Source organism: Macaca thibetana, chromosome 6 (assembly GCF_024542745.1).
Source record: "Macaca thibetana thibetana isolate TM-01 chromosome 6, ASM2454274v1, whole genome shotgun sequence".
Taxonomy (NCBI): domain Eukaryota; kingdom Metazoa; phylum Chordata; class Mammalia; order Primates; family Cercopithecidae; genus Macaca; species Macaca thibetana.
Window position 1 is genome coordinate 84,594,750 of NC_065583.1, and position 13,031 is coordinate 84,607,780.

Genomic DNA, 13,031 nt, shown 5'->3' on the forward strand with positions numbered 1-13,031 from the left:
TTCTGTTTAGCCCTTAGGGAAGAAAGGCTCATCCTGAATATTGAGGAAGGAGTATAATAAAGCTTGTTTGACCCCGGCATCCTGTCATGAATGAGAATTTAGCTTTCAAGGTTACCCTGGAGTCCCCTTGGCCAAGGCATGGTCTGTTCAGTCACTTGGGAGGCTTAAAATTTTATTTTTAGTTTACAGGAGTTAAGCAACCAAAATGTTAGGCAGGCAACCTAAATGTCCACTAAAGGTTATAAACACTGACATATTTTAATAATACTTTGATATTAATGTTTTAAAACCCTAAGGCACTTATATAGGAAAAGTAAAGATAGAGCCATTAAATACAATGTAATTTTTATATAATTGATTAATATAATTAGGATTGCAAACCAAGAAATGGTATATTATTGTCAATGAAAAGAGTCAAACTCTGTAAAATATTTGAAGAGATTTATTCTGAGCTAAATATGAGTGGCCATCACCCATTACAGAGGCCCAGGAGATCCTGGAACATATGCTAAGCATGCCTATAGTCCCAGTTACTCAGGAGGCTGACGCAAGAGAATCATTTAACTGAGGAGGCAGAGGTTGCAATGAGCCAAGATCACACCACTGCACTCCAGCCTGGGTGACAGTGAAGCCCCATCTCAAGAAAAAAGAAAAGAAAGGAAAGAAAGGAAGGAAGGGGAAGGAAGGAAGGAAGGAAGGAAGGAAGGAAGGAAGGAAGGAAGGAAGGAAGGAAGGAAAAGGGGAAAGAAAAGAGAAAAAAGAAAAGAGAGAAAGAAAGAGGGAGGGAGGGAGGGAGGGAAGGAAGGAAGGAAGGAAGGAAGGAAGGAAGGAAGGAAGGAAGGAAGGAAGGAAGAAAGGAGAAAGAATAGTAGATCTGTTATTTTGGGCATTTATATTAGTTTACTAGTGTTAGCAATGGCATATCTGTCGAGTCTGTAGAAATTCTATTTTTGCCTTCTTGGAGGAAAGAATTCTGCTGAGGGGCATAAGGCAGAGAAACTGAGGCAACTTTTAGAGCAGGAGTGAAAGTTTATCAAAAAGTTTTAGAGCAGGAATTAAAGGAAGTAAAGTACACTTCCAAGAGGGTCAAGTGAGTGACCTGAGAGATCCAAGTGCACTGTTCGGCCCTTGACTTGGGGTTTTACACAGTAGCATGGTGCCAGGATTTCTGTGTCTCCTCCCTTGATTTTTCCCTTGCTGTGGGCTGTCTGCATGTGCAGTGACCTGCCAGCACTAGGGAGGGACCACCTTACTGAAGTTGTCCACATGTTCACTTGAGGTGTTTTCCCCTTACCAGTTGAGCAATCCTAAAGGAAGGGCATATACTTGTTGTATGCCATTTTGCCTCTTAGCGCGTATGCTTGAGCCCTCTTATCCAACTCCTGAGATCTTATTGAGAAGCCGCCGATCACCAGCTTCAGGTGTTTTCTGTCTTCTGGCAGATTGCCTTTCCCTGATGCTGGCTGCAACCAATTACTATTTTAGAGAGACAGTTTAACAATTGCCTCTCTAAAATAGCAGACATGGATGGGGAACTCTGCTGCCTTGCTCATGTCTGCCTGGCTACCTATCCTAACACTAGGGCTAAAACCTAGTGCATTCTGAATGACTTAAACAACAGAAATTTATTATCTCATAGTTCTGGAAGATAGAAGTCCAATATGGAGGTGTTGGTAGGACCATACTCCCCGCTAAAGGCACTAGGGAAGGATCTGTTCTAGGCCTCTCTCCTAGGTTCTAATAATCCCTAGGCTTGTGGCAGGTAACTCCAGTGTTTACATGACATTCTTCCTGTGTGCATACCTGGGTCCAAACTTCCTCTTTTGACAAGGACACTAGTCATATTGGATTGGAAGCCCATCCTACTCCAGTAGGACCTTATCTTAACTAATTACACCTGCAACAACCCTATTTCAAATAAGGTCACATTCTGAAATACTGGGGATTATAAATTTAACAGATAAATTTTGGAGGACAGTATTCAACTCATAACAACTTCATTGTAATGGAAATAAGGTTGAAGAAGATAAGTATCAAGAAAGTATGCTTCAAAGGATAGCATCAAGAAAAGATAGCCAGGTGCAGTGGTTCATGTCTGTAATCGCAGCACTTTGAGAGGCAGAGGTGGGCGGATCACTTGAGGCCAGAAGTTTGAGACCAGCTTAGCTAAAAATTCAAAATACAAAATACAAGAAATTAGCTGGACGTGGTGGTGTGTGTCTCTAATCCCAGCTACTCAATAGGCTGAGGCATGAGAATCGCTGGAACCCGGGAAGCAAATGTTGCAGTAAGTAGAGATCATCCCAATGCACTCCAGCCTGGGCAACAGAGCAAGACTATGTCGAAAGAAAGAAAGAGAGAAAGAGAGAGAGAGAGAGAGAGAAAGGAAGTAACAAAGGAAGGAAGGAGACAACTCAGAGTGGGAGAAAATATTTACAAACCAAGGGACTTGTATCTATAATATATAAAGAATGTTTAGATTTAATGACAAAAGATAAATAATCCAATTAAAAGTAGGCAAAGGATCTGAATATCATTTCTCCAAAGAAGATATACAAATGGCCAATGAGACATGAAAAGATGTTCAGTGTCATTAGTCATCAGGGAAAAGCAAATCAAATCCAAAATGAGCCACCACTTCACATCTACTAGGATAGCTAGAATAAAAAAGCCACATAATAGTAAATGCTGGCAAAAATGTAGAGAAATTATAAGCCACATACGCTGCTGATGGGAATGTAAAATGGTGTAGCTGCTTTCAAAAACAGTCTGGCAGCTCCCCAAAAGGTTAAGCAAGAGTTACCATGTGATCCAGCAATTCCATTCCTAGATATGTACCCAAAAGACCAGAAAACTTATGCACATTCAAAAACTTGTACATGGACTGGGTGTGGTGGCTCACACCTGTAATCCCAGCACTTTGGCAGGCCGAGGTGGGTGGATCACTTGAGTTCAGGAGTTCAAGACCAGCCTGGGCAACCTGGTGAAACCCCGTCTCTATGAAGAATAAAAAAATTAGCCAGGCATGGTGGTGCATGCCTGTAGTCCCAGCCACTTGTGGGGCTGAGGCGGGAGGTTCACTTGAGCCTGGGAAATCGAGGCTGCAGTGAGCTGAGATTGCACCAGTACACTCCAGCCTGGGCAACAGAGTAAGACCCTGTCTTGAAAAAAAAAAACAAAAACTGGTACATGAATGTTCATAGCTGCATTATTCACCATAGCCAAAAAGTGTAAACAACACAAATGTCCATCGACTGATGAATGGATAAATAGAATGTGAAATATTTGTATATATAATAGAATATTATTCAACAATAAAAAGAAACAAAGTACTGATACATGTTAAAACATAGATGAACCTTTTAAAAATTATGTTAGCTGAAAGAAACCAGTTACAGAAGACCATATATTGTTGTTATTCCACTTATTTGAAATGTATTATATCATTCCATTTATATGAAATGTCCAGACTAGGCAAATCTATAGAATCAGAAAGTAGAGTAGTGATTTCCTTAGACTGAAGGGAGGCAAGAACGGGAAGTGTCTGCTAATAGGTATATGGTTTTTTGTTAGAGTGATGAAAACATTCTGAAATTGATCATTTTGCTAGGCACTCAACCCTGTCACTATACTAAAAACCATTGAATTACAAACTTTAAATGGGTGAATTTTATGCCATGTAAATAATATCTCAGTAAAACTGATATATATGAAAGACTTGAGGTTATAATTTTTAGAAACCATAATAACAATGCTTGATCAAAATGAAACAGTAATGGCCGGGCATGGTGGCTCAAACCTGTAATCCCAGCACTTTGGGAGGCCAAGGTGGACAGATCACGAGGTCAGGAGGTTGAGACCATCCTGGCTAACATGGTGAAGCCCTGTCTCTACTAAAAATACAAAAAATTAGCTGGGCGTGATGGCACACGCCTGTAGTCCCAGCTACTTGGGAGGCTGAGGCAGGAGAATCGCTTGAACCCGGGAGGCGGAGGTTGCAGTGAGCCGAGATCACACCACTGCACTCCAGCCTGGGCGACAGAGCGAGACTCTGTCTCACAAAACAAAACAAAACAAACAAACAAACAAAAACAGTAATGCAAATTATACTATGTGTATCTCCATTCACCATTGCTCAAGCAAGTTTGTTTCCCCCCATCTGGTTGCTACTGTTAAAAAAGGTACAGATTTCATTCAATTAAACACTGACCTATTTAGAAACAGAAACGCTATAGAAAATTCTACAGGTATAGATATATCATTTCAATTTTTTCCAAATGGAACCCTAAGCCTACTAGAAATGCTTAGAAAGAAATCTTCACTCTGGAAGTGCAAACTGTGGTGACTGTTAGAATTTCTCGAGGGAGCTTGTTAACAAAACAAATTTCTGGGCATTGTCCCCTGAAATTTCGATTCAGTTGGTATGAGATATTGCCTAAAATCTGCATCTTTATCAAGTGATTGTGACACAGGTGGTCCTCAGATAATCCTGCACTGAAGGAATTCTAGGGTAAATAAGGAGCAGTATGTTTCCTAGAAACTGCACTACATTTACTACAGGATAGCCCAGGACTGAGGTGAGAGCCTGGCCCCTGGAGGCAGACTCTAAGGGTTCAAATTCTGCCTCTGCCACTTTCTACCCCTATGCCTGGGGCAAGTTCCCTGAGCTTTACTTTCTCCTTTGTAAAATGAGGACAAGTCCCCTCATAGAGTTAGTGTGAGGATGAGACGAATTCACATAATTATACTTAGAGACTGGCACAAAGTAAGCACTAAAGATGTATTTGCTGTTACTATTGAATGTGAGTTATAAAATTTAAATACCATGTAGATCACATGCAAAGAAGTTTAGACTTGTAATAGCAAACCAATTTCTATAACGGTAACATATTCCAATCTGATCGCTTAAAATAATGACGTGCTGGCAAACCAAGTTTTCAGTGTTGAGTTGGCACCTAAGTCCTAGGTTGGATGGGGCCTACCTAGGCCAGGAAGTGACTAGGATGATGGGCCTGGCTATATAGCCATAAAAACCAATCATAGGCTTTCTTCTATAAAAGTCAGAAGATAGAAAAAACGTTTATAGAAATGATCTGGGTCAGGCGCAGTGGCTCATGCCTGTAATCCCAGCACTTTGAGAGGCCGAAGTAGGTGGATCACCTGAGGTCAGGAGTTCAAGACCAGCTTGGCCAACGTGGTGAAACCCCATTTCTACTAAAAATACAAAAATTAGCCTGGCATGGTAGCAGGTGCCTGTAGTCCCAACTACTCGGGAGGCTGAGGCTGGAGAATCACTTGAACCCAGGAGGCAGAGGTTGCAGTGAGCCGAGATCACGCAATTGCATCGCGCCCAGCCTGGGCGAGAGCGAGACTGCATCTCAAAAAAAAAAAAGAAAAGATCTGTTAGCCCGAATTGTTATTGACTTGCTCTTTCTAGAGAGATGTTTATACTCTTGAATATTCTGATTTAGTTTTCCTTTTCCTTTGTTTCTTAGAGCTATGCTAAAATAGAGCCTGCCCAAGGTTCACTCCCGTAAAATGTGTCCTTGAGCTTTTTGTTTGTTTTTTAGCATGACAAGGTCCTATAATATTTGTACCGAAAATTACATTTGACTGTGTTTCTTGGCTGACTCTCAGTTGATTCAGGTGCTTTTTTCCTCCCTTTGGCTGACGGTTGTCAGCACAGGCTGTCAGTCAGTCAGCACCATTTATGGAGGGCCCCTGGTGTGCAGGGCTTCAAAGAGACCTCAAAACAAAGCAAGAGCTAACGCTTGGCTTTTACGGCACATAGAATCTATTGGGCCAATCAGGACAAGCACACAGGATGTATACATAATACATGAAACATGACACAGACATATGCCATCATGTTCTAGCAGGATCAGCCTGAGGCAAATTTTCTATGTCTCTTCCTCACTTCCAGGTGCTGCTTTACAGCCAACAAATATTTATCGAATGACATCTGTGTAACATCCTTGAGTAAGTGACAGATACTGTCCTCAAGACCCTCCTACCTAACCAGTACTTTCTAAGCTATTGGCCAGTTTCCACAATTCACTCCCCAAACCCCTCTCCCAACTTCAGGGTTCTCTTTGTCTCCTCAGGGCCCTTTGCTTAGCTAGCTATAAAGAAATATTAATTTTTTAAAAATGTCGCACTAAAGCATAGCTAGTGAGTTACAATGTAATATTTTAACTTTTTATTAGTCCAAAGGAATAAATCTATAATGGTGAAATTATAAAAGAAAAGGCAACTGGATAAGAGTTGCCTTATATATTTTGACATGTATGAAGTTTCTTTTTTTAGACAGCACGTTTTAGGTTTGGATTTGCAAGGCCCAGTGTTGCTGTTATTTCTTTCCAGGTCCTCAGTGAGACCAAGGAGTCAATAAATAGTAGTTTCCCTTGGTCTTAAAATCCAAGCAGCCAGGACCTGGTGTGGTAGCTCACACCTGTAATTCCAGCACTTTGTGAGGCCGAGGCGGCAGGATCACTTGAGGACAGGAGCTTGAGACCAGTGTGGAAAACATAGTGAAACCCCCATCTCTACAAAAATTAAAAAATGAAAATTAGCCAGCCATGGTGGTGCACATCTTCAGTCACAACTACGTGGGAAGCTGAAGCAGGAGGAACACCTGAACCCAGAAATTCAAAGTTACAGTGAGCTATGATCATGACACTCCAGCCTGGGCAACAGAGCAAGAACTTGTCTCAAAAAAAAAAAAAAAAAAAAAAATCCAAATACTTAGGCTTCCCAGAGGCACAGTTGTTTGAAACCAGAAGAATAATATGCTTGTCCTACCTGATAATGGCTTCTCTGTAAGATAGAAGTTATGTGCTTTGATTGGTAGCATCATAACTTTTATCTACAGATAAGGCACAACTTTGAACAAGAATAAACAAATACAAATCTTTAAATGTTATGCAGCCTCTTTCATTAACTAACAACTTATTCACTGTTGCTTGAGTAACTCTAATTTAGTCTCTGAGTGTGAGTCAAGTTAACTCATCCAGACAGAGGGTCTGACAACTGTGGGCTCTGTCTGGTTCACATAGATTGTGCACAATTGTTTCAAACCAGGTCTTTCCTTTGATTCCTATTAGCTGAAGTCTCTCTACCTGTTTGCCCCCAACCAGCTAGAAAGCCCTGTTTGTCCTTCTAAGACTCCTGCTTTTAGTCTTTGGCTCTACATCTGAAGATATGAATAGAAAGAAAATAAAATTATATGCCAGCAGTCTTATGCCACAGAGACAACTGTTTCCCTTTTAGAAAAAGTGCCCCAAGGCCCATCCTGGCCTTTTTCCATTTCTAAGTTTTAAAACTCAAAAGACTCTCTATCCTTTTCCCAACTCCAACTCAAAATATTAGAGACGAGTTAGAATTTCCAAATTCAATTTACTAGAAAACAGTTTTTAAAGCAGAATACAGTTTTAAAATTGAGAAAAAATGTCCTTTGTATCTTTTCAGTCTTTTCATAGACAATTTATTCTGGCCTACTTAAAATGAGGTTTGTAATTTTAACTGTGGTATTCTTTGGATGACTAGACGGACATACCAGGTGGTATTACTATGGGAATTCCTTATGGAGGAATGAACCTGAAATATAGTATTGAAAGAAAGAAATATGACATAATTCAACAGAAGAAGGCATGAATTTTGAAGTGTGGGAAATCATGTGTGTAAATAACTAAAGATAAGAATTACTGAGTCATGTACTGAGAATAGAAAACCAGTTTCCTGACCTTCTCTGTCCGCATAGTAGAGGATTAGGACATCTGGAAGAAGGAAGAATACATTTGTAAAAGATCTTGAATTTATGGTTGGGAAGGAAAGATTATAGAAACAAGTATGAAATAAAATGTTTTTTCTACCTTGTTTGTTAGTTAAGTGTGCATTTCTCAGACTTTCTAAAGATTTCTCACTATGAATACTAAACATTTTCCTGATTTAAATCCTGAACAAATGATCTGTTTACACTGCCAGCTTTCTAAGTTTGATGCAGACTTAGGTATTTGTACATTAGAAAATAAATTATTGTGGTTTTTGGGAATACGCTAGAATAGGTACCTTAACTGACCTTCCTGCTAAAAATAACTAAAAATGTAGAATAAAATTATTTTAATGCATTGATGACCTGGAAAGTTAGTAAGGAATACTCTTGGATCAGAAACTAAGTGAAGGCAGGAATCCCAAGGGGTAAGCTGAAGGCTGAGGCCAACTTTCACCTTGAGAGCATCTGAAGCTTCCATTTTTATGCCTTTGAGAGTGCTGGGGACAGATAACAAAGCCCAGGGCCTGCTCAAGTTGGGGAGCATAATAAAAAACAAAATTCAGGTACAGTCTCCTTGCAAAAGACTCATCTAAAACTAAAGGATACAGAAAGATATCAGGGGAAGTGGTACCTAAAATATTACTAGAGATCGGAGATTAACATCTGGTACTGACAACTACAGAATGTATGAATAAGAAGAAAGTGAATTAACATCCTTTTAAGGAAACTACCCAGCACAGACTATTAAAATAGAGGATTATATGAAATACACATATGCTTTGACCTAGTAAAGCCACTTCTTTCATGACCCTTTTTAGACTTTCTTCCTTATGATTTGGAGACCTGGCTTTGATGAGATTAAGATACCAGGAAGCAGACAAGCAAATGAGTGATTGGTTTAAAGTTTGTAAATGTAAAAGTTGTAAACCACTATAGGTTGAAATTTTAAAAATAGTGATACATGGTTACATGGATGAGAGAAGGTCAATAAAGAATATAAGTGAAGGAAAAGTAGCAGAGTAAAAATGTGGCCATTTTGAGCAGGCTTATGTTTGGTAGACATTAGTGTTCAGGTGGAAAACTAGTTCCCATGACTATTTGGAGGCTTGCCTTATGGCTGGGGGTGGAATAAAACACAAAACAAAAAAATTTACAAATAGAACCTCAAATGGGCTCAATGTCATAGCAAGGAATGAAGTGCAGAAGCATGTACTGATACAGGACAAGAAAATCCTTACCATGGCAGTTAGACTCTTTTTTTTTTTTTTTTTCTTATGACAGGGTCTAGCTCTGTCACCTAGGCTGGAGTGCAGTGGCATGATCTTGGCTCACTGCAACCTTCGCCTCCCAGGATCAAGTGATCCTCTCACCTCAGCCTCCCCTGTACCTTGGACTACAGGTGTGTGCCACAATGCTAGGCTGATTTTTGTATTTTTTGTGGAAACAGGACTTCGCCATGTTGCCCAGGCTGGTCTTGAACTCCTGGGTTCGAGTAATCCACCCTTCTCGGCTTCCCAAAGTGTTGGGAGTGCCTGCATGAGCCACTGTGCTTGGCTAGTTACTCTTGAGGGTCAAAGTGTCCACTCTCCCCCACACAAAGCCAGTGGTTCTGGGCTTTCGTAATCTGAAAGATTTCTCATTATGAGTGGGTTGCTGGAACCACATAATTCTCACTGGGCCTTGTGAAGAATGGGGGAGGCCCAGAGAAATTGTATCTGCTCACCCCATCATATATTCATGATCTTATATATAACTTTTTCACATCTGATTCATTCAGAGAATCAGGCCGGGCGCGGTGGCTCACGCCTGTAATCCCAGCACTTTGGGAGGCCGAGACGGGCGGATCACGAGGTCAGGAGATCGAGACCATCTTGGCTAACCCGGTGAAACCCCGTCTCTACTAAAAAATACAAAAAACTAGCCGGGCGAGGTGGCGGGCGCCTGTAGTCCCAGCTACTCGGGAGGCTGAGGCAGGAGAATGGCGGGAACCCGGGAGGCGGAGCTTGCAGTGAGCCGAGATCCGGCCACTGCACTCCAGCCTGGGCGACAGAGCCAGACTCCGTCTCAAAAAAAAAAAAAAAAAAAAAAAAAAAAAAAAATAAAAGTAACTTAACCAAGTCTGAAGTTGGTGTCAGTGGCCTGGCATCTACCATAAGGTTTTTGAAATACTACACTAATAAGTACAATACATTTATTTTTAAAAGTCTATTTATTCATCAAAACAGTATTGGCACAGTAATTCTCATATTATCATCAAATAATAAAATTGCTACTTTCAGTACTCAATTCTTTAGAATCCTAGAAATTGCAAATGCATTCAATATAACAATATTGTAAATAACAAAACAAAAGAAAGAACTCTGCATATTTATGGAAACATTGTTGATGGTGCAGTTCTACTGAAACTCATACACATTTTACTATTTAATTTACATATGGTCTTGTTGAAAAAACCAGTATGTTTTACTTTTTCAATTTCCTTAAGCTAAAATACATGTAATTCTAAAGGATATCACTTAGGTGTTATAAAAACCAAGGTCCACCACCAAGTCAAAGTTAGAGTCAAAGATACGTCACAGTTTCCATGAAATGATCTGAAAACAAATTTAACAAAAAAATGTGTAATGTATTGGGGCACGTCCATGGCCACCCAAACTGTATGCTATGTCTGACTGTGGCATCAAAGAAAGGTATATGGAATTATAATTGACCTTCATGATATTGCTCCAAAGTGGATTGAATAACACTTTCCCCTCTTGACCCAACATCCCCAGTTTTCCTTAATCATGCAAACATCAGTCATTTACGTATTGTTTTGAGTCTTTCTAAAACTTATCTGTATTTTCATACTGTCTCATATATAGGATCACAAATTAAGTTTACTATCTGTATGTAGAGTGATCTTTTCTTTCTTTATTCCAAACTACCTTATTCAAATAATTAAGGGAAGCATTTAGCAGGGCATTTCAGAGAGCAAGAGGTGCCCTTAAAAGAAGGAGGTGGGGAGTTTCCTTAAAATATGAAGAAATGCTAAGCTGAGTTATAAAATATGGTGATGCATTTAAATATTTACATTCAATTATGATTTAACCCAAAATATACAATGCAATCTAATTCTGCAAATTTCAAAAGATTTATTAAAAATGCAATGGTGTATGAATTATATTCCTTTCTCTCTTGTACCTCTGTGAGGGCAGATTCAACTTCATTTGGAATGATCTCAAAAATCTACCCTTGAGATTCTTCATGAATGTAAGGCTTAAACCAAATGGTGTGAATTATATTCCTTTTCCTCTTGTATCTCTGTGAGGGCAGATTCATTCATTTGACCGTTCATTCATTTGACCAGAGACCATTCTTTTGGAATGGTCTCAAAAATCTACCCTTGAGGTTCTTCATGAATGTAAGACTTAAACCAAATGGTATGAATTATATTCCTTTCCCGCTTGTATCTCTGTAAGGCAGATTCATTCATTTGACCAGAGACCATTTATTTGGAATGGTCTCAAAAATCTACCCTTGAGATTCTTCATGAATGTAAGACTTAACCCAAAAGGCCTTCCTAGCCTTCTTGATAAACCCGGACATCTAGTTTCTGATAATCGGAGATGTGGTGACAAAGTCTCTGGTTTCCTGATCCTTGCCTTTCATAGTTTGTATCTTTTATGCATTGGTTAATTTTTCTTGGACGTAAAACTGGTTGGGCAAACTATAGAATACAAGGTTAAAAAAGCAAGGTTAAAAAAAATTGAAGAAGCTAAATAGTGGCATAGCGTGAAGCAATGAAGAAAGTCGCTTGAGGCTAAATAATTACAGCTATATCTATATATCTACGTCTGTATCTCCACATATATCCATTATTCGGGAAGTTTACTTTTAAATAGGATACTGAACTGGCCTTCCACCACCACTCCATCATCATGCATCTTTTGGCTGGATATGATAGCTGAAAGCAGGCAACTGCACTGTCTGATTTCTTGAAACTTCTTGTTGGTTAGACAAAATATCCAGAGCTCTCGACTTGAGCTTTGCTGGTGTTACCCTGTGTAACTTCATGCAGGTAGTCATGTCTGATGTACTTTTTCTTTTCTTTTTCTTTCTTTTTTTTTTTTTTTTTTTTTTTTTTGTTGAGACAGAGTCTCGCTCAGTCGCCCAGGCTGGAGTGCAGTGGCCGGATCTCGACTCACTGCAAGCTCCGCCTCCTGGGTTCACGCCATTCTTCTGCCTCAGCCTCCCAAGTAGCTGGGACTACAGGCGCCCGCCACCACGCCCGGCTAATTTTTTGTATTTTTAGTAGAGATGGGGTTTCACCATATTAGCCAGGATGGTCTCGATCTCCTGACGGCGTGATCCGCCCACCTGGGTCTCCCAAAGTGCTGGGATTACAGGCGTGAGCCACCGCGCCCGGCCTATTTTTCTATTGACCATTTAAGTATTAACCAGTAGCCACATCCTCAGAGTGGGAAGATTCTTTTCCAGCCATTTTATATTTTTGGTTATCGTTTCCAGAACAATTTGAAAAATATCCAGATGTGATCCTTGAGCCTCAAGAGATTCAAAAAATAGTTTCACCTGTAAAATATTGAAGAAACAAAATTACTGCCAGTTCATAAAACACTTTGTCTGGGCCGTGTGTGGTGGTTCACACCTGTAATCCCAGCACTTTAGGAGGCCAAGGCAGGCAGATGAATTGAGCTCAGGAGTTCAGTACCAGCCTAGGCAACATGCCAAAACCTCTGACTCTACAAAAAATAACAACAACAACAACAACAACGACAACAAAATTAGGCGGACATGATGTCCCAGCTACTTGGGAGGCTGAGGCAGGAGGATTGCTTGAACCTAGCAGGTGGAGGTTACTGTGAGCCAAGATGGCATGCCATTGCACTCCAGCCTGGCTGACAGAGTGAGGCAGTTTCAAAAACAAAGAAACAATAAAACCACTTTGTCTTCCAACAATTTTCAAAACAGCTTGCAAATTATATACACACAGGTATAGGCATTTCTCTGTCAACCTCTAAAAGATTATTTTCTACTTTTCTGCACTTTATTTTCAAACAATAGGTAAAGTAAGACAAAAATTATAAATCCTCATCTTACAAGTGACCACGATGTGACTAAAGAAGTTAAATGATTTACCCAAGTCATAGAGTAAATGGTGAGCTGGGATTTAAGTTCTGGAATTCTGAATTTGCCTAAAGGGTAAATAAATTCAAGATTTATTGTGAAAAAAAGATGCAGACTATAATGCTTTAAAAAA

The 13,031-nt window shown here is 39.9% G+C and overlaps 1 protein-coding gene across 2 annotated transcripts in view; it reads right to left on the reverse strand.

Moving 5' to 3' along the window:
* Positions 1-13,031, reverse strand: part of ERAP2 (endoplasmic reticulum aminopeptidase 2) — a 58,703-nt gene that overhangs the window by 1,705 nt on the left and 43,967 nt on the right. Inside the window, exon 19 of one of the 2 annotated variants that reach the window (XM_050795386.1) lies at positions 9,962-12,343. The exons of the other annotated variant lie outside the window; for it this stretch is intronic. Coding sequence (XP_050651343.1) covers positions 12,200-12,343 — 144 coding nt within the window. The 3' untranslated portion in view covers positions 9,962-12,199. Of the gene's footprint in view, positions 1-9,961; positions 12,344-13,031 lie in introns of those variants that run through there. 2 annotated transcript variants of the gene reach the window in all.